At 32.8% G+C, this 25174-nt stretch overlaps 1 protein-coding gene across 1 annotated transcript; it reads right to left on the bottom strand.

Annotated features, from left to right (window-relative positions):
• On the bottom strand, positions 1–25174 carry LOC123663047. Its single transcript, XM_045597787.1, is given in 5 exon segments — positions 1–66; positions 704–760; positions 3355–3601; positions 21772–23578; positions 23581–25174. Coding segments are annotated over 5 exon segments (3771 nt in total).

The raw sequence follows: 25174 nt of genomic DNA, 5'->3' as shown, positions 1-25174 counted from the left end.
TTAAGACTGTGTATTTTGCAAGAAAGGGCTATCCGTGGCATTTACGATCTTGATGCTCGAGTATCCCTGCGGGATGTTTTTCATAAGTTAGATATATTAACATTTACGTCGAAATATATTTATATTCACAGTATAAATACGAGAAGGAATAAAAAATATGCACAAAAGTAAACGCTTCTTTGCTGGGTTATGGTGTTCCCATGTTATAATAAAATTATTAAAATAATTTTGTACCTATTTGTCTCAAAATACATTTAAAGTTTGTAATAAAAAGTAATTAATAGCTAAAGCTTATTATTTGGTGCCGGAGTTAATGGGTAAACTAATGAGGATAATTTTAACAGAGCTAGAATAAAGCAGGAAATATCCTGCTGAAAATCTGAAGCAGTGCGACTGCGGAAATACCTTGACCTTACAGAAGATCAGTGATAAATTATACTACTTTCAAGCAGTGTTGTATTCCTGTGGTGAGTAAGGTCACCAGAGCTCCTTGGGGGCGAATTGGAGGTAGGGTCAACAATATGCAGAAGTCTCTATAAGTTGCAGACGTCTATAAGCTACGGTAATCGCCTACCATCAGACGACCCGTACGCTTATTTGCCGGCCTAGTTGTATAAAAAAATATTAATATGTATGGATTTCTTGATTCTGTATTTATTATATTACTTACTTTTCTGTTAAAACAGTTTTATTTAAAGAGTACCTGCAGAGTTTCTTCCTGTTCCTTCTCTGCAGAATCTATCTTCTGAATCGCTTCTAGCTTCACAATTAAAATAATTAAACTTTAATTTCTAAAATAAAGATTTGAAAGTGCTTTAGAAGTTTATTTGAATAAAGCTATTTTGATTTTGCTACCAACTTAGCACATCTCCAGGTGCTCTGGGTCTGACTGGACTTTTTGTGATCTTCTGTCAGGTTGAGGTACATTATCAGTCAGGAAAATCCAGCTTATAAGAAACTAACCGACCCGTGCCCACTTCGTTGGGCGTTAATTATTATTATATTAACCAAATAACATACTTTAAAGAACAAATTTTATAGCACTTAAATAAATAATATGTTGCTCTAACGCCATCTATCAAAAATGGAGAAAACGTCATCGATAGGCTAAAATAAAACTAAATTAATAACGTCGAAAGACTAATAAATTGTTTTCTAATAGCGATAGATGGCGCTAGTTTATTCACCATTTTGATATTATATTTTAATCTTTTTTTTATTTACTGATTTTTTTTCAATTACGATAAAATATAGCGTATGTCACTCCCGAATAGTGTAGCTTTCTGTTAGTGAAAGAATTTTCATGATCGGATCAGTATTTGCGAAGATTACCCTCTACGTACAAACAAAGTTATAAACTTTACCTCTTTATAATATTAATATAGATAGATAACGTGATGACATTATACTCCAAGCAGACATTTTTCAGTCCAAGTTGTGGATCTTTACCGATAACTCGAAAAAAAAAACAAGCTCACACACACACACACACACACACATGCGTGCTTATACACACACCTTCCGAAATTAAATAGATGAAAGCACTAATCTCAAGTCTGATTTCGAAAATACTCTTACTTATAAAATAAGTTTGGATATTCATAAAATAATTAATAGTAATTATCATTTTTTCCTCACTAGCCTCGCTTTATAGTTCATTTACTGTTTTACTAATCTTATAATTTTAAACAAATCAATATTAATACAGGATTAATATGAACTAATTATAAATTTATCATAAATTAGTAATATATGAATAATTAACTATTACAAATTCTCCCACGTCTATTATTCCAAATATTATGAATAAATATTGGAATTACATGTAATTATCAAAGTAAATATCATAAATTAGTTATTGTCTAATCCGCCAGCTAAACTGGATTGTTTAGCTTACACTATTTAAAATATAAAATAGAGGATCTTATAATATAATTATGTATTCATTGAAAAGTAGAGTAAAGGCAATATGCACCTATATAATGTATTTTAAGACTATTTTCATAAGAAAATATTGGTGTTATTATTTCTTAAGACTATTGAGTTAAGTTTTCATTTTACATTAACGCTGTTAGATAAACGGCTAAGTTGTGAAGTTTTCTTGAGCATCTAAACGAGATTATTATTGTAATAATATTATTGAAGATTAAATTATAATTTATGTTCGAAATTTAATATTTAATATTTAGAACTATTTGTGGAGTGTAATTTACGAAACCAAATAGTCTGTTTATATTAAAAATAATAAAAAGAAGGAATGATAGTATAAAAGGATTAAATTGTCAAAGGAACGCGTCACAAATTTTTTCACACTGTATCATCATTCTGAATCTTTTTTTTTTCTTTTTTGTTTGGTAATCCAATTAATAAAAATATTAGGTGCAAAGATGAAGAACGGCTGGGTTACCGTAGTAGAGCCGATTATTATAGCGACTCAGCACTGGAAAACATAGTTTCAGATCTCTTTTTCTAAATAGATGTGTTGGAGCTTAATCTGTAATACTAGTTGTATCAGGTCGATTAATCAGCTGTCTATAATGACAATCGGGACTGACATCTTAAGTTACTCTTCGAGCCACGAAAGGGAAAATCTACAGACTCAAAAAATCAGACCAGAAATAAATATTATTATTACAAGCATAGAATGGGCTGTGTGTTGCCTCGGACGTTATTGAAACTGTTTCTAACTTATGAAGGATTTTTTCTTCCATAATATAATGCAAGAAATATTCTTTATAAAACTACACACATTAAAAAATTCATTAATCATTGAATGCAACTTCGGATGAATAACGAAAAGTTTTAATTGTCCAGTTCAGCAATTATGTGAACTTTGAAAGTGGTTTAGGTTGTAGTCTAGAAAATTAACTATAATACTCGTACAACCCAAGAAAACTACACCTATTCTACGGGTTTTAAAAAATTAATACGCTGTTGCAAGGTGAGGTCCTTTATTTGAAAATACAAGGGCAAAAAATGGCCAGAACCATCGGTACTTTTTTTTGATACTAATACTGAGTACTGTATGGATACTTTATATTCTATAGCATGCCAGAGATAGGCCTCGAATCAACAATCAGTGTTCTATTTGGTTTTCCGCTGCGTTAGTTAGATCACTTAAAGAGAAACTAAAGTACAGAATGAAATTCCGGCTTAAACTTATTAGGGGTCGCTGTGCTAAGCTTCTGGACCAAAATTACTCCACCTACTTAGAGCACTTGGAGTCATTCATTAAGTCCAATCCTAAATTAATTTGGTTATACGTCAAACATAGAAAAGTAGGAGCCTCTGTTTTTCCCACAGAAATGGCTTCCGATACGCGAGTAGTAAATAACGGCCATAATATTTGCGCACTTTTTGCTGACCACTTTTCTTCCGTTTATAATAGGAACAACTCGTCTTTTCAACCCCAGTCGTACGATGCTGTTTCCACAATCTTTTGGAGCTGGTCTTGAAGGTTTTAAAAATACTTGATTCTGGAAAGGGAGCCGGTTCTGATGGCATACCAACAGTCCTCATCGTCACATGTGCTAGTGATCTGGGTTTGTCTCTTTCCATAATAATCAACAAATCTTTAAGCATCTGGCATTTTTCCAACTGCCTAGAAAGAGTCCTGCATATTATAATTACTAAAAAGGTGCAATGTCTGTAAAGTCATAAATTATAGACCTATTTCCCATATTAGTCTTCGCAAAGGTATTTGGAATGTTATTGTACCCAATTTTATCTTGGCACTTTAAACAATTGATTACTGCAGAACAGCATGGATTCGTATAGGCTAGATCCACGTCTACCAACTTAACATCGTTTGTCGACCTTATTGAGGTCATCACGTGATCACGGATACACGGCAGATGCTATTTACACTGATTTCAGTAAGGCCTTTGACAAAGTCGATTACGATATTCTCTTACACAAATTAAACCTTTTTGGTATAGTCGAAAAGCTGCGCGCCAAAAATGGTGCAAACTTGTGGATGTGTTTTGCCCATAGTCATCACGCTGGGCAGGCGGATCTGTGACCGCAGGGCTGACTTTGTCGCACCGAAGACGTTGCTATACCTCTTCGGCCTGTGTATTTCAAAGCCAGCAGTTGGATGGTCATCCCGCCATCGGTTGGCTTTTTAAGTTCCAAGGTGGTAGTGGAACTGTGTTATCCCTTAGTCGCCCCTACGACACCCACGGGAAGAGAGGGGCTGGCTATATTCTAACTACCGTAACCACACAGCACGCTCCTTAATTGGTATCAATCTTACTTAACCAATAGAAGATCGGTAGTTGTGGCTGCAGGTTTCTCTTCCAAACCTTTTGTTGCCTACTCTAGAGTTCCTAAGGGCTCGCATTTGGGACCCCTGTTTGTAACAAACATCAACGACATATTCATCAACGACATGGGAACGTACTTCCGGTACTCCAAGGTATACATGTTCACCGACGACTTGAAATTCTTTAGGCGTATAACTTCGACTGCTGATAGCCAGTTTCTTCAGAGCGATATCGATAATCATGGATCGAACCTGCATCTCCGATTGACCATCTCGGTGCTCTAGGCAATTAAGCTATGGAATGATGTATCCACTAGAGCGAAATTTTGAATATGATGATTTTATATTCGGTGCTAAGCGACCGTGGCGCCGTCTATAGTGAGTTCTTTACAAATTAGTTCTTTACGAAACCGGTTTTGCGTCTCGATCGCCTTCCCTGCGTACGCATTTACACCGAATTAAAAGATACCTACTTACTTACTAGTTTGTAGAACTACCCACCTTATTTTTAATTGCCTAAATAAACTGTATTCAAACTTAACACTCCGGACAAATCTCTGCGATTTTTTAAGTGTATTACTGTAATTTTTATTATGAAAAATGAGTTTAAGAAAATAATAATAACGAAAATGGTAATTATAAAATCTTCGATATCCGGCGACTTTTTACTAAAGAATAATCAAATCAAAAATAACTTACTCGTAGAATATATTGCTACGATAGAATTAATTATTGTAAAATAAAAATTGTAAAGAAAATTTTAAAATATAATTTTATAATACTCGACGTCTATCAAAAACAGTTTTGTTAAAAAAAAAAAAACATAAAATGAGGTCTGATTATTATTCTGATATAAAAAGTTTGTATATGTGTGGATATACGCTAAATTGTTATTAATTTGTTTTCCCTTACACGTACTTTACATAGCCAGCCACTGATTATATTTACAGAACACACGAACGTGTTCAAACATAAACACACGAACACACAACAAAATACACAATCGCGAAACTAAGCCTCGCTATAAAGTGTTAATCCTTACAATATGCGCATTTAATCTGCCCTGACACGCCCCAATTCATGAATGTCGACAATATGGGTTAATATAATTAAAACGTGTATCTTGGTGTTATTTTCGTGTTATTATTTTGTGATCTTCTCACACATAAGATGTAATATTAATAATTGTGTTTGCTTGCAAAAAAGCAGTCTTTAATTACATCGACAATTAATACAACGTAGGTAAACGAAAAAATAGTCAAATATTCGCGTTACCACATATTACGCGAAAAGTAGTCATCAGGTATCAATCAAATTTAAATAGCACCACACGACAAGCTCCAACTTTCGATTTAAACAAGAATCATTGATATCGACCCTCACAGTAAATAGTCCAGAGGTAAAATACAAAAAAAAAAAAAACATTATTTTGAAGCGCCAGTAGTTGCATAAGTGGCAATAGTAAGTAGCAGTAATGGTCCGAGCGTTTGTCCTTGTATATTGTACGTGTTTCTGTATTATAAAAAACTAGTCTAGGCATCAGATATATTGTATATATAATTATTGTCCGTTATTCATTTTATATTGAACGTTTTTACGGATCTTACGGAGGAGGAAGAGAGATTTCTCTGCGGGTAGCGGGTATCATCAAGCAGAGTCTCTGCTTGATGATACCCGCTACCTAGTTGTTCACTATAGAGATATCTATAAAAATATCTGTGCCACCTCTAATGCTGCAATTGTTCAGTGATAGCGATGACCACCACAACTTGAAATATAAATAGATCTAATATATATATAAATAGATCTAATATATATATATATTTCCATATGTTATATTTATATGTATCGTTCATCATCATCATCATCATCATCATTTCAGCCTAATACAGTCCACTGCTGGACATAGGCCTCCACAAGCTCGCGCCAAAAATGGCGTGAACTCATGTGTTTTGCCCATAGTCACCACGCTGTGTAGGCGATTTATATGTATGTTTATTGAAAATATAAAATAATAACACAAGCATTAAGTTGCTTACTTCATGAACAGACGACCGTGTGTTTATATTGTAGATATTATTAATATTATCTTTATTTGAATTAGATGCAAATATTCGCCGTATTTGATTCGCTATTGCATCAAAATGTCTTTTCATACAAATACATCGTAATATGCAAATTCAAGTAAACAGCGTGAACACCGCGGTTCCGATGAATGGCAGTTGATTGGCAACGTATGTCATTCGCTTTGAGTTTGAGTCCTCTTTGTGTACCTAATACATACATATTCGAAGCTTGCCCTTAGTATCTATACTAGATAATTAATACTATTGAAGGATTGCTGTATACCACAATTATTTGATAGAGGCGGGCACAGCCTTTTCGAAATTACCTGCTCAAAATATGGAGCAGCCGGACTGGGGTAGTATCTCGATTTTACAAAAGATCACAGCTAAATAGTACTGTTTTCAAGCAGTGTTGGGTTCCTGTTGGTGAGTAAGGTGGCCAAAGCTCCTGAGAAAATGGGGGATAGGGGGCAACGCGTTTGCGATGCTTTTGGTGTTGCATACGTCTATAAACTACGGTAATCGCTTTCCACCAGGTGAGTCGTACGCTTGTTTGCCGACCTAGTTTTATAAAAAAAAACACAATATTTTTATCCTTATTTATAAAATACTGTTATATCTGTGAGTTTAGTCAGTCTTTAGTTTGTTATTGTTACAAAAAAAAAAAAAAAAATTGAAAACTTTTTCGAAAAATTAATATATTTTAATGTAGTTATAATTCTGGTGTTATATTCTACTAAGCAAATGAGGTATTAAGCAAAATAATTCACGCATAAATTAAATCATCCATAGAGTTAATTCAAATCCACTCAATAAGTGCTCGAAACATCCTTGTGCTGACACGTGCCCTAATATTAAACAAATGAGGACGAATTTATTAAAACGAGAGGATGTTCGGGTTGAATTGATTCCCGAGTGGATGCCAGACCTATATAAACATTATATGATAAAACTAGTTGATTAGTTTCGTTTGATCTTTTGTGAACGGGGTGATTATTTCAATCATGTTCAGATGGAAATGATAGGTTATATTGAAGTTTGTTATTTGATTTTGTATTTGATCTTGTTAATAGAAAATAATCAGAAATGGTTTACACGTGTATGTTACGACATTTTTATTGACAATATTTGTGAATCTTATAGTAAGAGTTTAGATTCCAATTCTAGGCAAGATCTGCTAAGTTCCTAATATATGTATTATTTTGCAATGATTTCGTGCGTTTGTAAATGATTATAATATGAAGAAACCTGTTTGTATGATTTATCCGCAGTGGGGCAAGTAATATGAAAGATTCGACCACAATTATGTTTGTGATAGTGCCTACAGAGAAATAGGAGAAAATATATCTCTCTTACAGTGGATTAGACGTGTTGAGTGAATATTTCCAAGGTTTTCTTATTACTGGATAACAACTTTTAATTGATAGCCAACTTTGATTATAACTACAAATAGTGGTTGATGATCATTAATTTTCTTACATAATTTTTTTGGATAGAATTTCGTTGTTTTAAAAAAAGTCATAAAAGGATAAAATAAATACACTTTATTAAATTAGTACATGATATACTAAAGTAAACGGCGAAAGAGTAAGGGTTATTTTAAATTAAATTTATCCGTATCATTCAAAATCAAAATCAAAAACAGCTTTATTCAAATAGGCTCCAAGAGCACTTTCGAATCGTCATTTTACAAATTAAAACTTTAAAAATCAATTATTATATTCGTAAAAGTGAAGCTACCACCGATTCGGAATGTAGATTCTGCAGAGAAGAATCGACAAGAAACTTCGCAGCTATTTTTTTTGAAAAATAATATATAAACTGTGTTTTAGTACAAAATTAATAACATGTCAATGTACTAATGACGACTTCAATGAGTACCGAGTGACTCTGTTCGGTTACTCCAAAGACAATTTAATTAATTATACATGACTAAGCAAATTACGTTTTTCTGATTTAAAATTAATGGGACCTGCTTTATTCGGTCATGACACAACACCATTATGTTGATTAGAATATATAATTTAACCTTATTACTGAATTAACAGCTCTGTTTCTAAATTTTGAAGAAAATAAAAACCTAATCAGATTTTTCTTTTCTTCAAAATTCAAATTGATGAATGTCATTGCCACGTCGTAGTCACCAGGCTGGGCAGGCGGGTTGGTGACCGCAGGGCTGGCTTTGTCGCACCGAAGACGCTGCTACCCATCTTCGTCCTCTTTACAAACTAATTAAAATCAATTTTCAAATCAATCCGCTTTAGTCCATCATTAGAAATTTAATCAATAAAGTTTTAAGAGTTTTTTTAGTGTACCATGTATTTTGTAAGTCACATGGACTTGGTATATTAACGTAGTGTATACCATGTAAGAATTAAAACAGTTTTTAGCAGATTTTTCTTTTAGACCTAGCGACTGATCGTGTAACGACACGTCGCATACTCGTAAACATCTTCTGAAACGCTTTTTTACGAGTTTAGACCGAAATTCAAATTCGAAATTTGCGTTTGTTAGGGAAATATTCAGTTACTGTGACTAGAACTCTCTATGTTAGAAATTTTCGTAAAATTATATCTGTAGCTAGTAAGCTAAGGATAGAAAGTAAAATGAAAGCTTTGTTTCGGCTATCCTTTGAATCAGTGTAGAAAGAGACTTTGTCTTTCTTTCACAATAGACAACTTGTCTTTTCTCGTTTCGAGTCACATCTTGACTATCTTCTTTGTCTTTTGTAATGCGGTTTTTTATCTGTCACGTGTAATAGGATACTTTTAGGAAGGTAATTTGACTTTAACTTGTTTGTGGCCAAGAGGAAGTTAGTTCATTTTGGATGATGAGGAATAATGCATTTCAAAATTTTAATGAATAATAAATAAATAATAAATAAATATCTTATAACACACACACACACATATACTGTTACAGGTAACAGTCGACTGTTCCAACTAAATATTTTTTTTAATAAATATACATAGAAATAATATATATAAAATACATCTCCTGTATTCTGTATTTATATATCTGTATTTTGATGTACAATGAAGCATAAATAAATAAAATTAATATGAATTTTCATACTAAAAATAAACTTTAGTATTTAAAACTAAAATAAAAAAAAAAAATATTATTAGTTCACTAATTTCCCTATTATTCATTATTTTTATAAATTATAAATAAATAAATGCTCTAAAAATTATATAGTATCTTAATCCACCTCGATCATAGAATAGAAAATAATGTTATTAATTATATTTTTATTAAAAAAGTATACATTAATAATATATAAATATCCTGCTTTAAATTAGGAGCATCCCAAATGAGAAAACAACCTTACAGGACATCACAACCTAACCACACTGCTCTGAAGTGACATTTTTTGAGCTTCCGAGGATGCTGAGTTCATAGGCTAAGTTAACTTACCATTGGGCGAATAGTTTGTATGTTTGTTACCTTAGTGCGTTGAAAATAGTATCAAGTTATGACTTTCGTTTTATTATTATGATTACGAATAAATTTCACCACGCTGGGCAGGCGGGTTAGTGACCGCAGGGCAGGCTTTGTCGCACCGAAGACGCTGCTGCCCGTCTTCGGTCTGTGTATTTCAAAGCCAAGTCCAAGTTTCAAAGTTGGATGGTTATCCCGCCATTGATCGGCTTTTTTAAGTTCCAAGGAGGTAGTGGAACTGTGTTATCCCTTAGTCGCCTTTTACGACACCAACGGAAAGAGAGGGGGTGGCTTTATTCTTTGCTGCCGTAACCACACAGTCATTTTTTCTATAGATATAACTAAAGAATTTCTTTTTTGTAAATAATGCTAACAAAACAGAAATAATCATTGACTCTGGAATCAAACACACTTGCCTGATGAAGCGAAGCGAAAGCAACCAAAGCGTAAGGGTACGGTGATACATGTGCGACCAATCGAGAGAACTACAACAAAGAGAATTTGAAAACGCTTGGTCGCGTAAGTGTAGCCGTGGTTTTATACGTTCTTTGAATTCGGAGGCGAAACACTTTTACGATATAAATATATAATTTATATAAATAAAAATCATATGACTAGCCCGTTGGCGCAGTTTGTAGTGGGCCTGCTTTCTGTTCCGCGGGTTGCGGGTTCGATTCCCACCTGAGTCTGGGTATAATATTTGTATTGATATTTATATATGTATTATTTCTATTTATATTTATAAAAAAAAATAGTTATGACAGTCGGCTGTTACCTGTAACACAAGCATTAAGTTACTTACTTTAGGAACAGACGACCGTGTGTGTATGTTATAAAAAAAATACTATCTTAATTCATAGCTTTTTTTTTAAATAACAAAAAAAAAATAACTTCAATGTACAAGTTCTAAATTGCCTGAATCAAGTCAAAATGTAACGCTTTCTCCCACTCTCTCTATCTCGTGCCATGTAGAAGAATAGTAGGTTATAGTCTCTGCCACGATTCAGCCTGTAATATCCCACGGCTGGGCATAGACCTCTTTCTTACGTAGGAGATATGTCACTGCACTAGAAATAAAAAATAAGATACATTTACTATTAGCGAGGCTCGATATAAGTACATCAATGTTTACTACAATCGTTGATTCGATCCATCGTTAAGTTTCGATGTTTAACGATGCATCTATGTATCGAAAGAAGATACCTTCATTTTGTTAGCCGACTTCAAAAAAAGGAGGGGGTTACTCAATTCGATATATGTATATATATATATATATATATATATATTTTTCATGTATGTTCAGGGATAACTCCGTCGTTTATGAACCGATTTTGATAATTCTTTTTTTTTTGTTGGAAAGGAGATATCCCTAGTTTGGTACCATGATAAGGAAACCAGGATCTGATGATGGAATCCCAGAGAAATCGAGGGAAACTCTCGAAAATCCGCATAACTTTTTACTGGGTGTACCGATTTTGATAATTTTTAATTTAATCGAAAGCCGATGTTTATCATGTGGCCACATGTCAATTTCATCGAGATCTGATTACAACTTTCGGAGTAATCTTTGATAATGCGTATTTACTTGACTATTTTTTTGTGTACCTACGTTGTATTACTTGTCGATGTAATTGAAGTCGTATTTTCTTCGTTTGCCTGCAAATACAATTATTTAAATTTCAGAATATATTAAAGTACTCTAGTAATGATTTTTTCCAAACCATTAAGGAGCAGTAAACCAGCGTAAGGTAAGCCTGATGGTACATAGGCACCATAGCTTATAAACCACTACAACCTACTGTTGCTAATCCAAACCCCAACAAGTCACAGTGGACGTTTAATAATAATAATAAAACTTGATTGGACACCAAAAAATAAACGAAATAAATAAGCAACATTAACAATAATTAGTAGAAAAATGTACAAAAGGTGGCCTTATTGCTAAAAAGCAATCTCTTCCAGCCTGGAAGTTCCAGGCAACCTTAAGACAAAGATGATATATTGAAGGTGTAGGTGTATAGTTTCATATTATAGAAAATAGTGTTAAACAACTCATTGAATAGACATAATATACATACATATATAGATACATTGTTTACATATACATACATATATACGTTTAGTCATTTATATTAGCACAGTCGTTATAATCTTTTCCTGTAGTCCTTTCATAGTTCACAAATCAAAATAAATATACTTTTATATTTTTAAATCACTTTTAAATAAGTATAGTTAACCAACAGTAAACAGTCGTTGTAGCCAGTAGACGTCTGTTATATCACGAACATTGCTACTACAGTTGGCCGTTTGAAAATTAATATATGAATATACTGACATTGCGTACATTTGAATTCTTTCCAGAGATATGTGTAATCCTTAAAAGTTAAAGAGCTTGAACATTTACGTAACATTGTATCAGATTACGAAGTTAAATCAAATCTTCCGAATTTCTTCGAGACTTCATACTTCGAGATGAACTCGTAAATAATTTATCCCGAACATCAATTTGACAAAAGTTTGTTGACAAATTTTAGCTTAACGATCATATTATCGGACAACTTAACTGAGGTAACTGAAAAGAAAGAAGAGCGTTCGATTTTTGATATGATATTTGAAAAGTTTAGAATTCTCTAATGTGTGGGTAACACAAAAATAAAATCGTACGAATTAAAAATAGCATGGTGTTGTCTCCTATCAAATTCATTGTAACATGAAACTTTGAATAGTTACGGGTTTCTGTAAAGAACTCACGAAAGACGGCGCCACGGTTGTTTAGAACTGTATATAAAATCATTATTAAGCTTTTTGCTATTTGGCTTTTTAAGTTCCAAGGTGGAAGTGGAACTGTGTTATCCCTCAGTCGCCTCTTACAACACACACGGTTAGGGTAGCCTAAAAAAAAAATTTTTTTTTGAGTGTCGTACCAAAATATGTAAGTTTACAATGTTTGAAAAGTCGTCTCCCAACGGCAGGTGAAAAAAATTTATATACAGTAGTTGTTTAAAATCACGTCATTTGACATTTAATTTTATGTTTGTTTGTCGAGTTATCATTATTAGAATATAATTTTATTTTCAAGTGGGTTTTGGTATTATAAGCTTAAAATAATAATAACGCCTGAACAACTAAACAGTGGGCGTAGCTGGTATAGAGTTACTAATTTTGATGAAATTTTCTTGGTCTCGGGGAAATAATACAACATTAATTATGTCATTAATCAAGTCAAAGTTATATATTTTTTTTCTCATTAATCAAGTCGAAGTTTTATATTTTTGATTAGCATCTGATGCAGCAGTAATCACAAACGTAAAACTATTAGCTACTAGCTTCATCTCGCGCTTTTACCCACGAAACTTTCTAATTTGCTGGTATATTAGGATGAAATATAGCCAAAATATTTCTCTGAATTGTCAGTTATATATAGTATACCGTAGCCATTGTAGTCACTTGAGAAGTTTTTACTTTGGAAGAGTTACAAATATCAAAAGAAACTTTCGTATTTCTAATACTAAATATAAAAATATAAGAAGGAAATAGATTAAAATTAATTCATTTCTATATGTATGTCTAGAAATTCTGAACAAACACATTTAACACACATACGCAGTCGTCTGTATTTATGATATGTTACTTAAGCCTACTCTTTAGATAACAGCTGGCTGATATAGCGTTAACTTTAAATGAGTGATAAATAACACATATATAAATATGTAAATAAAAAAGTTGTGTGTGGCAATGGTGTACACGGTAAAAGTGTAACTTCGGAAAATAGTAGATTTTTTTCACTGAGAAAATATTATACTGTGTAATGTATTGTATCTCTTTCCTTAATATATAAGAAGAATAATAACATAATTATAGTTGATTGATTTGCATTCAATTTACAAGCCATTACTCGCAATTGTAACAACTGTATTTTTCTTATCTCGTCCAATATATCACGTTTGAAAATTCCCGTAGTGGCAATCAATATACTATGGCAACGATCCAAGTGTAATGCGAGTGAGTCATAATTCAAAGGATATCGCGCCTCTATAGCGGATCGGTGACCGTTCGAAAAACATCGGAACGATCCTAAAAATATATATAAAAAAAGAAAAAATATATCATAAAAATAAAATAATTTAAATATAAGAGGAATATTTAATTAGAGATTAATAGTGATGTGCTACGACCAATACAATAATAATGCTTTCCATATTTTGCGGGCATATACTTTAATTCAGTTTTATACTAGTTATTAATAGAAATCAAAAATTTTACACAGCATAACAAAAAAAAATCTATTACTCAGCGATTTGTGTTGGGAGGACGCTAAGCACACGCACACAGTCATAAATTCATAAGTTAACTTAATACTCGTGTTTATGGTAATTGCCGCGTGATATAGATACAAATTTATACAAATAAATAATACATATGTATTACAAATACACTCGGGGCGATAATCACAACCTCCGAGCAAAAAGCAAGGTCATTACAACCACCAACGATCTGGTCATTACTCCATATCTCTCTGCAGAATCTACATTCCGAATCGGTGGCCGAGCTTTACTTTGAAAAACTAATAATGACTATAAAATTTTTAATTTGTTAAATAACGATTTGAAAGCACCTTTGAAGCCTATTCGAATAAAGCTTGTTTTGATTTTGATTTTATGGATGTACGGAGTACATCAATAAATATTTCTTATAATAAGAAACAAACTATCTCGCAAATGTCCATTTAAAACTATTTTTCTATATTTTATTATCTATATTTTATTTCATATATATTTTTTTATCAGAAAAATATATATTTAACAGATAAATTACATTAAACTAAAAAAAAAAACCTTAAGTATTGTATATATATATATATACATAATATAATAACTAAAAAATATTATTAAAAGGAGTCCCTTTAGGCAAGGTTTTATATTTTTGTGAATAATATCACAGATGCAATATTTGTTTAAGAAACATCGTCTCGACATTTTGTAAACGGGCTACAGCGTTACTTAGTTTGAAACTTTACCTGCTACCACTGATTTATCACTTCTGTAACATAAGCTTGGTCCAACTATTTTGTAGTGTATTGATATTGGCTTTAAGTCCAATCTCTATGAGGCAGTGTCGGTGCGTTTAATCGATAATTTTGCCTGAAACACCGAGGGATTAAAGCACGGCTATTGTCAAATGCAGCACCTATTAGATATAAGGCAGTTAATAATGCAAGACATGTGAAAATAATAGGGTTTGTGGTATATTATGGTGAATCTTCTCAACACATGTATATAAATTATGCGTCACGTTGTTTGTCCGCGATGGATTCCTAAACTTCTTTACCGATTTTTATCAAATTTGAAAATTGAAAGATAGGCTATATTTTATTTTTGATATATGTAATTAATATATTTAAGAAAAAAAATAAAACGGTACGAAGTTCGCCAGGTAAGCTATAGTATATGTATTTAATTTTAATTTGATTTTCTATTTATTTAAAAGACAAATTGTTTTTAGTGATATAAATAACAAAATTTGAAAAAAATGATATACACTAATGAAGTCTTCATAGTATATGTATATAACTTATATAAAAATTTAAGGTAAGAATTCAATCCCGGGATTCCTAGTTATTCTTGTCATTACAGTTAAAACAGCTGAAACATTTTTGTTTTGGTCTTTTTTTTAATTAGTAGAGTGGCAAACAAGCATACCGCTTACCTGCAAGCAGTTACTATGGACACCTGCATTCATATAATAAACTCCTGGTTTATTACTCGTTGATAATCCCGGGATTGCTCCAAGATCCCGGGAACGTGTTTGACCAATCCTGGAATCCCGGGTTCGAGATCAAATAATGTGGGTGGAACGCATATGAGCTCATTAAAAAAATCCGTTGTATTTATAATTAAAAAACAAATATAAAATTAGGAAAAAACATTGTAAGTGAAACTTTAGAACTCATTTAGTTAAAAGGAAAATCCCAAATTGCTAAAAATACGTAATTAAATTACGTAACTAATAACTATGCACTTAGCAATAACTATATGACAACCAATTATATTTTAACATCTAATATATAAAATTCTCGTGTCGAGGTTTTTGTAGTTAAACTCCTCCGAAACGGCTTGACCGATTCTCATGAAATTTTGTGTGCGTATTGGGTAGGTCTGAGAATCGAACAACATCTATTTTTCATCCCCCAAAGTTATAAGGGAGGGGATTAAGGGGGTTATAACATATATGGCAAAACAATGTTTGCGGGATCAGCTAGTATAAATATAAAACGTGGCCATAAGACCTTAAATTCTAGACTAGTTGTGCCCCGCAGTTTCAAATGTGTTAATTTGAAACAAAAATAGCCTATAGCCTTTCTCGGTAAGTGGGCTATCCAACTCAAAAAGAATTGTTCAATTCGGACCAGTAGTTCCTGAGATTAGCACGCTTGAACAAATAAAGAAACTATTTCGTTTTATAATCTAATTAGTGTAGGTAAAAGTTATTGCAATGATAGAAAAATATTGTTAATTATTTTTACAATTTATATTTAATCTTATAGTTAAATATTTATTTACTGTAATACCCAATATATATGCCATTTCCGGGTAAAAATTTCCTTTAACTAAAAGAAAGATTGAGGCTTAAATTACCGCGCTTCTCCACAGGGGATTGGCGGATAATTACATCCTAAATGAAGGCTTGATTACTCGTTAGAAAAAAAAAAAAAACCCACACTTTGATGCCTGCTATCCTGAAGTTTCTTCAACAATATAAATATTAAACAACGTTCTTTCAGACTTTAATCTTCCTTTATTATTTTATAATTTGCTAAATGATTTATTATCTTCTTTTTATTTTGAAGTTTATTTTCTTTATCATTCTGTCGCATTCATCTGAGTGTAACTAGTTTGTGCATTTTACAACTTTATTGGTATATGTATAGAATAGAATATGTTATGGCTAATAACATAAAATTAAAAAAATTGCTCGATATTATTACCGAATATTTCTGTCAATACTTCTATTTAGTGCAAAATAAATGTTTGTAGGTTATCTAAATATAAATTGTATTAAACCGAACTTTATATTCGAATAATTACAATATAAGTCTACCCTCAATTACAATTGAGGGTAGACTTATAATTCATGACGTTTATTACGAGTGGATGCCGCAAGGGTCCGAAATTAGTACTAATTATTCGGAAGAAAGTGTCGTGATCTTTCTACTCTTTCGGGAAACTTGAAACTAAAAATATACAAACTTGTCTGTATAAAAATATATATTGCAGTTAACGCAGCTTAGTTAGTCGAAAAAATAATCAATAATGAAATACACATTATTAAGTATAATACAAAAAGTATACAGTAGTGTCGAATCTCAATTAGATTTCAGTAGGACCTGACAGGCTGACAAGCATCTGTTTTTGACTTTAAAAAAAAGAACCTCAAAATCGGTACAGCCAGCAAAAAGTAATTTTCTCAAGTTGAATAAAAGACAAAATTAATATGCAGAAATTCTTCCAAAATCAAATGATTTAAAACATAAAATTAGAAGCAGAAATTTAAATGCCACAAAATTTATTTGACAAATACCAATCGAAACATTTACAACTGTAGTTAGAATTGATGGTATAATGCAACACCATTGGGATCGAAAACAGCTATCGGTTGTGGGTACTTTGACAGTTTATCTTAAATCTTCGATCCCTAATTGGACAAATATGGGATGGATTTTCGAGAACTTTCAAGAAACGATCGTGCGGAATTTCATGATTTACGTGATTATAAGTTTTGTCTGTGATACGTTTTACTTTTTCTTGTTACAATAAATATTAATTTGCATATCTATTGTGGATATGACTTATATAATTGTGATTGCTCACAAACGAAAAAACCGACTTCAATTACATCGACGAGTAATACAACGTAGATCGACAAAAAAATAGTCAAGTAACTACGCGTTATTAAATATTACTCAAAAAGTAGTTATCAGATCTCGATAAAATTTATATGTGACCACATGATAGACATCAGCTTTCGATTAAATTAAAAATTATCAAAATCGGTACTCCCAGTAAAAAGTTATTGCGGATTTTCGAGATTTTCTCTCGATTTCTCTGGGATTCCATCATCGGATCCTGGTTTCCTTATCATGGTACCAAACTAGGGATATCACCTTTCCAAAAAAAGAAGTGAGTGTGTTGTACTATGGATATTTTAGAACAGTAGGACTGACTGCTTCAGATTATTTCAACACACTGCTCTATGGAGAGCTATCTTCTACAGAGATGAGATTATAAAATGTAAAAGAAATAATGCGAAAAATATCTTCTTGATGAGATAACTTTTTAAATAACCGTTATATTTCTGCATTTTGTAACTCTTGCTAAAGTATGATTTTTTTTATAATGCTGTTTTCAAGCAGTGTTGTATTCCTGTGGTGTATAAGGTGACCAGAGCTCCTGGGGGATTGAAGGTAGGATTGGCAACGCACTTGCGATGCTTTTGGTGTTACAGGAGCCTAAAAGCTACGGTAATTGCTTACCATCAAGTAAGTCGTACGCTTGTTTGCCGACCTAATTGTATGAAAAAAATATCTACAGTAATTAAAACCATACATACATTTGAAATTTTAACTAATACCCATATGCCAAACATACATAGAAGCTTATATCATAAATCTGTTAATGTTTCCAACGTAACGTATAACGTGTGATGGCAGTTAACCCTTAATTATCGCGAGGGAGGCGACAGAGCATCAATTTTGCATCACCTGGTTACCGCTATGGCTATTAGTCATTGCTGTGTTAGGATATTTTGCTATAAAAATTCATATTATATTTGTAAATAAAACGGAAACTAACGATCTGTGAATTGACGTGTATTGTAATATGAGATGAATAGAAGTAGTATATTAAGCTTTGTTTTGTTTAAATTACTTCATTAAAATGTTATAATTTAAATTGTTGATTAATCCAAGTTGATTAATTCAAGTAGTCTCGATTGTCGAAAACCGGTAATTTTTTTTCATATTATTTGATTTTGTTTTTTCAACCGACTTAAAAAAAGGAGCATGTTCTCAACTCAAAGGTATTTTTTATGTGTGTTACCACATAACTTTTTAACAGGAAAACTTATTTCAATGATTCTTCTTTTAATAGAAAGGTGTTGCTTGACATAATGTGTCATAAAAATTTAATCAAGATTTGAGAAGTACTTTTTTAGTTATATCGAATAATGCGTATTTATTTTACAATATTTCGTCCATCTACGTTGTGTTATATCTCATAACATTGTACTAGGTAAACCGATTTCATTTATTCTTTTTTTAAATTAAGAGCTGGTGCTTATCATACAGTCTCCTTTAACATTGATTGATATCGGATAAGTACTTTTTGAGCTATCTCACATAATGGGTATTTACTTAACTATTTTTTTCGTCTACCCTCTTTGTATTTACTGATGGATGAAGTTGTAGTCGGTCTTTTTTAGTTTGCGAGCAAACACAACTATGTCAGATTATGTTCTAGGGCACTGGGAACTTAAAATATACTTAAAATGGGTACCATTTCAAGCAACACTGCTTTTAAATTCGATCGAATTGTTAAGCGAGAGTTTTTCAAAGGTATTGATCGAACTCTTCGCCTAAAGTTTTGACCAACACGGCGGCAATAACAAATATATTTGAGTCTGCGTTTTTAAATATGATTAATTAATCAAGTAAAACTACTATTTTACGATTATTACTCTTTATTGTTACTATATATTATTACGTATTGTTCGTGCATGAAATGTTTAATTTTAGGTAGTTGTAAATTTTATATTTGTTTATTATATTAATGTTTTTTTCAAAATTCATTTTATATTCTATATAAATAAAAATGAATGTTGCTAAGCGCATAACTCGAAAATGGCTTGACCAATTCGGCTAACTTATTTTTTTGTATGTTCCTTAGGTTAGGCCCACGGGAGGTTTTCATACTAAAAAATAAAAATTACTATTAATTTTTGACAGAACGAATTCTGTTCGGGCAGCTAGTTTTTAATAAAATAACACTAAATTAAAAGACATTTTAGTAAAAATATTGTTAACCATTACAAAAAAAAATGGTGAAAAAAGTACTAATTTCGGCTTAAATGTACATTATTACCGGCGTACCGCAAGGTGGCGTGTTGTCTCCTCTCCTATTTTCTTTATTTATTAATTCAATCAGCAAAAACATTTCTTCTCTCTACCACCTGTATGCGGACGATCTTCAAATTTATACCCATTCTAAGCTGGCTGACTTACCCTCAGGTATCAATCAACTTAATAATGACTTAAATAACATTTACAAATGGAGCAACTCGTTCGGGTTAAAAGTCAATCCTTCAAAGTCCCAGGTCATTATTGTGGGTAGTCCAAAGATGATTAGTTGTATAGACTGGTCACTTATACCACCTGTAGTATTTAACAATACAATTCTGAACTACAGCAAGAATGTTAAGAATTTGGGAGTAACTCTAGATCAGTTTCTCTCCTGGTCACCTCAACTAACTGAACTTAGTAGAAAGTTATTCGCAGCCGTCGGGTCACTTCGTCGTCTCCAGTTCTTTCTTCCTTTGCCTACTAAAATTGCACTAGCCCAATCACTCCTTTTACCGATTCATGACTATGCAGATGCATGTTTCTTAGATCTTACAGAGGAGCAACTGAATAAGCTTGAGCGACTCCAGAATCTTTGTATAAGGTTCGTATTTGGGCTTCGCAAATACGACCACGTCTCCGATTTCCGCAAGAAACTCAAGTGGCTCCCGATTCGTTTTCGCAGGAATACTCATGTACTTTCCCTACTTTACTGTGTACTTTTCAATCCTGATGCCCCTCAATATCTTAAAGAACGGTTCACGTATCTTTGCAATTCCCATGAGCGATCCCTTAGATCTGATTCCACTTTACTTCTAAAAGTTCCTTCCCATAAATCCTCCTTCTACTCTAATTCCTTCACTGCTAAAGCTGTCCGCCTTTGGAATTCTCTTCCGCTTTCAATAAGACGTGCTTCTACTCCAGCCTGTTTTAAGCAACGTCTAAAGAAGTACTATATGTCCCTTAACACATAATAATATTCAGATTTTAACATGCATATTTTATATTATCAATATATATTTTACATTTATACACGTATATTTATACTATTTTGATTATTTATGTATGGATATTTGTACTTATATGTGTATTTGTATGAATTAATGAATCTATCATACACTATTTTTATTCATCCTTAAGAATATTGTACACTTCCTATCCGTCACTACTATATCATGTCCTGTGCCCAAAGGTTATCTGGAAGAAATCGCTCTTCAGCGATAAGATCGCCTTTGTACATCTTTTATTTTGTAATTACTACTGTTTGTTTATATTTTGGTGTACAATAAAGAATATATTATTATTATTATTATTTTCGGTATTTTTTTTTTCTCAGCCTTTGGCTGGTTTTTCTGCATTTACGGGTCAAAACCAAGTAAATGCAGCGTGTGGTGTGTTAAAATTATGTGTTGTGTGGGATTTCGTGTTCGTCAATTTGCAAGAACTTTCTTACGATTCGGCATGTATTTAAAATGGCGGCTTTTTGTAAGGTGATATAAAGAGTTTCGTTTAATTCTAGTAGTTTAAGACTATGTAACAGATGGTTTGGGATAACACCTGACGTGGAAAGAGCTATTGGGATTATGTATACTTTATTTTGGTTCCAAATTCTAGCTACTTCCTCCTTTAGTTCAGTATACTTGTTGATTTTTTCAGAAATTGTTTTTTGTAGGTTATGAGTGTTGGGAACAGCAATATCTATCAGATAGGTTATTTTATTTAATTTATCTTGGAGCGTTATATCCGGTCTATTGTAGTGGATGGTTCTGTCTGTAAGTATTGCGCGATCAAAATAGAGCTTATGTGTGTCGTTTTCTAAGACTGTTTGTGGCTTATATTTGTAATAAGGTGTGTTTGTGTTCTGTATGAGTTTGTGTTTTAGTGCTAACTTTTGGTGAATTATGTTGACTACTTGGTTATGTCTATGTGTGTAATCTGTTTGTGTAAGTGTTGTACATGCCCCGGTAATGTGTTGGATGGTCTCTGGTTGAACGTGGCATTTGCGGCATTTATCGTTTGGTATTGAGGAGTCTTTGATTATGAATTTTCTGTAGTTTTTAGTGTTGACTATTTGATCCTGTATCGCTATTATAAATCCTTCGGTCTCTGGAAATAGGTTTCCTATTTTAAGCCATTTGTTTGAGGCTGCGGTGTTTATGTGGGGTTGTTCTAGATCGTGAGGATGGCAGCCGTGTAATACTTTTCGTTTCCAGCTATCTAGTTTTTGTGTTTGAAGATCGTTACTTTCAGTATTTAGAGAGCTTATATCTTCGTGTAAGTTTAGTGGAGTATAGTTAAAATCATTTTGAACTATGGCTTTATGTATTTCGCTAGTCTGTGATTTTAAGAGCAAAAAAGCTTTTAAATTGCCGACTTGTTTTTGACAGAGATGATTCAAATCAATAAGGCCCCTTCCTCCATATTCTCTTTTGATAGTAAGTCTTTCTATTGCAGATTTTGGGTGTAGATTATTGTGTTTAGTGAGTGTGGTGCGTATCGTGCGCTCTATTTGTTCTATGTCTGTTTTTGTCCATTTTATTATACCAAATGAAGTAAGAATTGAGATAGCGTATGTATTTATAGACTTAATGAGATGTTTGCCTGTTAGTTTAGTTTTACAAAGAGCATTAACTCGTTTTTTAAATTCTATTGTTAAAGTGTTTTTGATTTCTGTGTGATCTAATCCTTTAAGTTGTTTATATCCTAAGTATTTATACAAATCGGTGGGTTCCATGGCTGTAATTATATCGGTATCATTAACTACATAATGGCCTGGCCGTATCTTGCCTCGTTTAATGTGAAGTGTTCTACATTTATCCAAACCAAATTCCATATTAATATCTTTGCTAAATTGTGCTGTAGTATCTATTAATTTTTGCATTTCCATTTCTGTTTTTCCATATAACTTAATATCATCCATATATATGAGATGAGAAACTATTGTATCTTGTTTATCGTATTTGAGGCAATATCCGGCCCGACAACCACGCAGCAAATATGACAGGGGGTTTAAGGCTAGGCAAAACCACAGAGGACTCAAGGAATCGCCTTGATAGATCCCCTTTCTAATGATTATTTCTCTAGTTGTGATGTTAGTTCGATTCGCGGTCAGGTAAAGTGTGGTTTTCCATCTGGACATAATATCACGTAAAAAGTTTATTATTTTCGGGTTTATTTTGTATATTTGTAATATTTTAATTAGCCAAGAATGTGGGATACTGTCAAAAGCTTTTTTATAATCTATATATGTGCAATGTAGGTTTCTATTTTTTGAAGTCGCATGTTTGTGAATAGTAGAATCAATTATTAGCTGTTCCTTACATCCCATGTGGCCTCGCCTGCATCCTTTTTGTTCTTCCGCTATTATATTATATTGTTCAACATGTTTATTTATTTTTGTTGTTATTGCTGATGTTAAGATTTTGTATATAGTTGGTAGGCATGTAATAGGTCGGTATTGTGAAGGTTGTGGAGAAATCTGTGATTTAGGCAGCATATAGGTTATTCCAGTGGCAATGAAATCTGGAATTTTTTGTTTACCAATAATGATATCTGTAAAATTTTTAGCAATGATCTTATGTAAAGAAAATAATTTTTTGAACCAAAAGTTATGAATTTTATCTATTCCTGGTGATTTCTAGTTATGTAATCTAGCTGTAATGTTATTTATTTCTGTCTCAGTTATTTCTGTGATACCATTTCTTCAATTGAATTCCATTTATTTTCTTCTTCGGTTATCCAATCGGCTTTATCATTGTGATGTACTTGTTGTTCCCAGATGCCTGACCAAAAAGTTTCCAGTTGTATTTGTGTGGGCATAATAGGACTGTTTACTGTATCTGTGTCTATTTTTGGTTTGTGTAAGTTTCTATAGAAAGTTTTTTCATTTTTGCTAAACATTGTGTTATCGTTTTTCCTTTGCTGTGCCTTTTTGTATCTTTTAAGTCTATGAACTTTTAGTGCTAACTTTTGTTTTAGAGTGTCTAAGAACTCTTCCGGCTTTGTATTCCTATTTTCGTGTTTAGTGTGTGTGTTTCTTGTTTCAAATATTCTTTTGACATGCTTAATGATTTTACGGGATCTATTGTTATTTATGTACTGTGTGACTCGCCCACAGTCTGCTCTGAGTTTTTCTATGTCCTTTTCTAATCTTATTTGCCATGGTGGTTTATTACAGTCTTTGGGCCTTGTGCTTCTAATATTTTCTGTGACCTTATAGTTAAGTTCTTCGGAGATAACTAAGGCTACGCAATACACTATTGTATGTATGTCGGTTAGTTTTGTGTCGTCGGAAATAAATTGGAACAGAATATCTTGATTAAACATATTGACTAGCTGAAATAGGTGAGAACTGTATCTAAGTTTAGGTAATTTTGGTCGGACTCGTGGGTCCATTCCTGAATATTGTGTTAGTGCTGTCCTGAATTTGTCACAGATTTCTTCTATTTGAGTGTTCGTTCCTAGGTTATGGTCTAATACCGTATCAATGTCGTTATCCATCATTATAGTAACAAATTCAGTCTGTGTTGACATGTGTGATGTCTGAGTGTTATTAGAAAATGTGCATGTTGACTGAGTATTATATGTGAATATGTTTGATGGCGAAGTGTGCCTTGTGTTGGGTTTTGGGTGAGTAGAGGAACATTGAATATCATTGTTTGTTGATACATTACTATTAATATAGATTTGATTTTCATTTTCTGTTTCTAGTTGTGACTTTATTTCTTCTTTAATTATATTTAAAGCTTCCTGATTTAAAAGGTTGTTTTTTACTATTGCTCTTCTTTGATCTGCGATTCTCTGTTCTGTGACGTTTAATTCCGGATATTTTCGTAAAAAAAGTTCGTGCAATTGTTTTCTGTAGGTGGTTAGGTCGGTCTCTAATCTAGTGATGTAGTAGTAGGTGCGCATGATAAATAGGTTTACTTCTTTACTCCATTTCATGCGCACTCTCGGTTTACCGGCTTTGGTGGACGTGGGTAAAAAGGCACTTGCCTCCCGCGCAACATCCAAGGTCGGTGTGGGTGAATCTCTGTTTGAAAGGGGTGAGGAGGGAATTGATGGTGTATATGAGATGGTACTTGGACTATAGGGTTCTGTTGAAGTTGTCCTGTCAGTCAGTCTGTCAGCATCGGCTGTAGTATTTTCGGATGACCCGGTGGGAGCCCGCCTGTTCAGCTCCTCACCGCTGGCGGTTCGCATGCTGTAACACCCAGCGCCAGCTCCAGGTGTGCCCCGGCGATTGCCCCCGGGAAGCGGCCCTTTACGTTTCTTCATTGATCGTGTCTCCAT

This window comes from Melitaea cinxia, chromosome 19, assembly GCF_905220565.1.
Source record: "Melitaea cinxia chromosome 19, ilMelCinx1.1, whole genome shotgun sequence".
Classification (NCBI taxonomy): domain Eukaryota; kingdom Metazoa; phylum Arthropoda; class Insecta; order Lepidoptera; family Nymphalidae; genus Melitaea; species Melitaea cinxia.
Note: the sequence above shows the minus strand (reverse complement) of the source record. Positions and strands in the feature narration are given on the sequence as shown.